This window comes from Triticum urartu, chromosome 5A, assembly GCF_056163025.1.
Source record: "Triticum urartu cultivar PI428250 chromosome 5A, HENAU_Tu73, whole genome shotgun sequence".
Taxonomy (NCBI): domain Eukaryota; kingdom Viridiplantae; phylum Streptophyta; class Magnoliopsida; order Poales; family Poaceae; genus Triticum; species Triticum urartu.
The window spans coordinates 352,734,770-352,738,168 of NC_141877.1; the positions used below are offsets into that span (position 1 = coordinate 352,734,770).

A 3,399-nucleotide genomic window follows, 5' to 3' on the forward strand; every position below is an offset into this window, starting at 1 on the left:
AAAAGGATTTGGAGCACTTGGGTGCTCCACATCCCTTATATGAACATTAAGTTCAAAAAATACCGGGAAAATTCAAAAAAAATCCAGGTCTTTGGGATATGAAACATGAGTGCACAATCTACTCTTGTGTGAAGTTTCATTGAAAAATACAAGAAAGATGTATTCTCAATAAAAAAGACAAAAAATCTGCATGTATGAAAAAAGAACAGTTTGAATGGATAGTAGGTCGGAGTATATTTTTTTCACCACATATACATTTCCTGATATATTTTAACGAAACCTCTCATGATAGTAGACTGGGCACCCAAGTTTCATATCCCAAGATTTTTGTTTTTTTATTCTTTTTGGTATTTTTTGTATTTGCAATTTTCATATAGAGGGTGTATTTTCCCTACGCATCACTTCTTTTTTCCCGCATCGCCACGTAGGTTTCGGACTCTCGGCCCGGTCGATCTCTCCACGGCGCAGCCCACAAGGCGCGTGGGGGGTCAGGACTGCCGACCGATCCTTTCCGCCTTTCAGCTCGCTACCTAGATCTCTCTTCCACAGGGGAAGTCGCCGAGGAGGAGGGAGGGCGAGAGTATGGGGCGGGAGGTGTCGGAGAGCTGCGTTGATGGGGTGGTGATGGAGATGGTGGCTGCCTACTGCGGCCGCTTCTACGCCGCCAAGCCGGAGCTCGCCGCCGGTCGCATTGAGGCCATCGGCTTCCAGGTTGGCCATCAACTCTCCGAGAGGTAAATGAAGGAACAGTCTCTCCTATCTCTCCTTGCTTGGATCCCCGTTTCTTTCTTGGCTGGATCTGTAATCTCTTGCTTTGACTCGCACCGATCCGTCACGTCCCACCCCGTACCAGATCATTAATTCCCTGTTCGTCAAGCGGTGGGAGCTAATTGCCCCCGATTTGGGGCCAACTGTGTATGCGGATAAATCTTGAGATCGCATTCACAAATTCTTGGAAGGATTTTAATATAGTGTAGATAGGAGTTAATTGCCTGATTTGATTGGTGCCAAGATCAAGCGGTGACCTGACCTCTTGCCTGGCAGTTCGTATTTTGGTTTCCTTGCAATCGAGTACTGAATTTCTAGTACTTTGATTTTGGACTGCTCTAGAATTACCAAGCTAATTTGAGCTTGAGCATGGGTCAATTCAGTGACCTACAAAATGATTATCTTCTCAAGTAGGACAATTTCATTGCCTATTTCTTTAAATTCCAGAATTTAAATAAGGTTACCATTTAATTTGTTCAGAATTTACAATTTAGTAATGCTAAAGGTTCCGTTTCTTCCAATGGGCTATGTTGAAGCACCATCGGCATCAAGGCGCTACTATTGGTGTCATTAGTATCAAACAGCCCTGCATACCTAACCATATGCAGTATTTTAGTTAATAAACCTACAAGTCACTCGCTTTTTACTGGATGTTTGTTATTTAGCAGAATCTCTTTGACCTGCACTATTGCACTTGTAGCAGATCCTGAAAAGCGAGATGGACTTGTTCATGAGACAATCAAATTGACACTTTCTGTTCATATCCAGATATACGATGGAGCGCCCTCGATTTACTGATCATCTTGAGGCAATCAAATTTATTTGCAAAGATTTTTGGTCAGAACTGTTCAAGAAGCAGATTGACAATCTGAAAACAAATCATAGGGTAATTGAACAGATAACTAATACTCCATATTTTCTGTTCATATTAGACCTTGATATAACTTGACTTGCATGCAGGGCACCTTCGTTCTTCAAGATAACCATTTCCGGTGGCTTACTCGTGTTTCTCTAGATCCAGCAGTAGAGAGCACTGATGCAACTGAGAATGACTCTGGGTCATTAGGTGATTCTGCAGCCCAAACAACAAGCATGCTTTTATATTTCCCATGTGGGTTAATAAGAGGTGCTCTGACAAACTTGGGGATTCCGTGTGCTGTCTCTGCAGACATGTCAAACCTTCCAGCATGTGAGTTGAACTATTCTTTTCCATGATCGTTATATATTTAAGTATGCGATTTGAAAAAGGAGGTTACATGATCCATTGGATAGTATTTCTAAAACGTCCTGTCACCCACCATACTTGGCACATCAACCAATCCATAGAGTCGAACAAGTATTATCTTCTCCAGATCGATAGATTACAATTATTCGTGAGTTTGATTCAAAAGATACCATACATACTTTCCAATGTTGCGAGCTGAAATCCAGTGGCATGGGGACTAGTTTAATGTAGCTATGCACTTGTGGATTAACATAAACTATATCAATTGTGGGCGAGGTTTGGACTAGTATCTGTTTGAGTTCGTTTGGTTGTTCAACAATATAGAATGCATTTGTTTCATGTCTGCTTTTTCAAATTGATTTCAGTTGCTGTGCAAAGCCTTTTCCTTCTGATGTTCCTTCAATTGAAATCTCAAAGTAATGTTCCCTTTTTGAATATTTCAAACCTCCTGGAAAGACGAGGTTTTTAACTTTTTATGTGTTTAAGCTATTCATTAATAAAGTCAGCACCTATTGTATGCATTTGGAAGGACATCACATTCTCCCTTCTTTATTTGGCAGCCCAGATTTCCTCTCCTTTTTAAATTTACATTAGGAGTTGAGCATGCCAATCAGTTTTAGATTTCCGATCACCACTTCATAAAGTCCGCATTTTGTGGTCTCTGACAAATAACGATTCATCATTCGACAGGTTCTTTCGTGGTGCGCATAAAGACATGATCTGCGAGAAATAGAACAAGTCAAATATGAATCCCCTGCCCGTGGTTCAAGTATTTTGGATGGTAAAGTAAGAGTAAAGTAAGAACGTTCAGATATATTTTACCTGACTGTATTGTAGTGTTTCCTCCTTTGGTCAAATTTCAAATATTTGTTGTTATTCTGTGATGCAAGGTACTTTAAAATATTTGGTCCGGAGAATGCATGTAGCTATCCAATTTTTCATCTGTCAGTGTTGGGTTTTTATTGTCACATGATAGTGTGGATGTTACTTGCCCAAGCTCTTAAGCTGCTTACCCTACTACTACATCCATCGCACTCTAGAAAAGAAAGATGAACATGCTGGGGCTGGTCTATGGATTTCAGGAACTGCGTCCATTACACATTTATGTGTGCGTATTGAGTTGCTCTGACATACTTAACAGATGGACCAAAATAAATTGCCAACATAACGCCCCAGATGAACAATTTAGAACAGCGGCGAGCATGAAAGGAATGCAAGAGAACCTCCAAGCCGTGTCTCCACAAACAATGCTCTCAACATAGGAAAGACGTTAAGGACGCTGCCATCGCCGGTCCGGAATCGAACCTTGGCTTTTGCCCAGAGACAACCAACCTAGTGATAGACAGCTTTCCTCACTGGCTTCCTCCGGTGGCCGGCGGGGAGATCAGGAGGAAGGAAGGATGGTG

The 3,399-nt window shown here is 41.6% G+C and overlaps 1 protein-coding gene across 1 annotated transcript; it reads left to right on the forward strand.

The window, feature by feature from the left end:
- Positions 1-431: 431 nt before the first annotated feature.
- LOC125508886 (Transport protein particle (TRAPP) component) lies at positions 432-2,934 on the forward strand. Its single transcript, XM_048673683.2, has 4 exons — positions 432-734; positions 1,537-1,654; positions 1,729-1,957; positions 2,684-2,934. The coding sequence occupies exons 1-4, from the start codon at positions 583-585 to the stop codon at positions 2,710-2,712; spliced, it is 528 nt and encodes a 175-aa protein (XP_048529640.1). The 5' UTR covers positions 432-582; the 3' UTR covers positions 2,713-2,934.
- The last annotated feature ends 465 nt before the right edge of the window (positions 2,935-3,399 follow it).

Excerpts from the sequence above, each read along its gene's own strand:
- LOC125508886 (XM_048673683.2), top strand. The coding sequence starts at position 583 with ATGGGGCGGGAGGTGTCGGAGAGCTGCGTTGATGGGGTGGTGATGGAG. Across the intron at positions 735-1,536 it reads GGCCATCAACTCTCCGAGAG|ATATACGATGGAGCGCCCTC; the intron begins GTAAATGAAGGA and ends GTTCATATCCAG. Across the intron at positions 1,655-1,728 it reads ATCTGAAAACAAATCATAGG|GGCACCTTCGTTCTTCAAGA; the intron begins GTAATTGAACAG and ends ACTTGCATGCAG.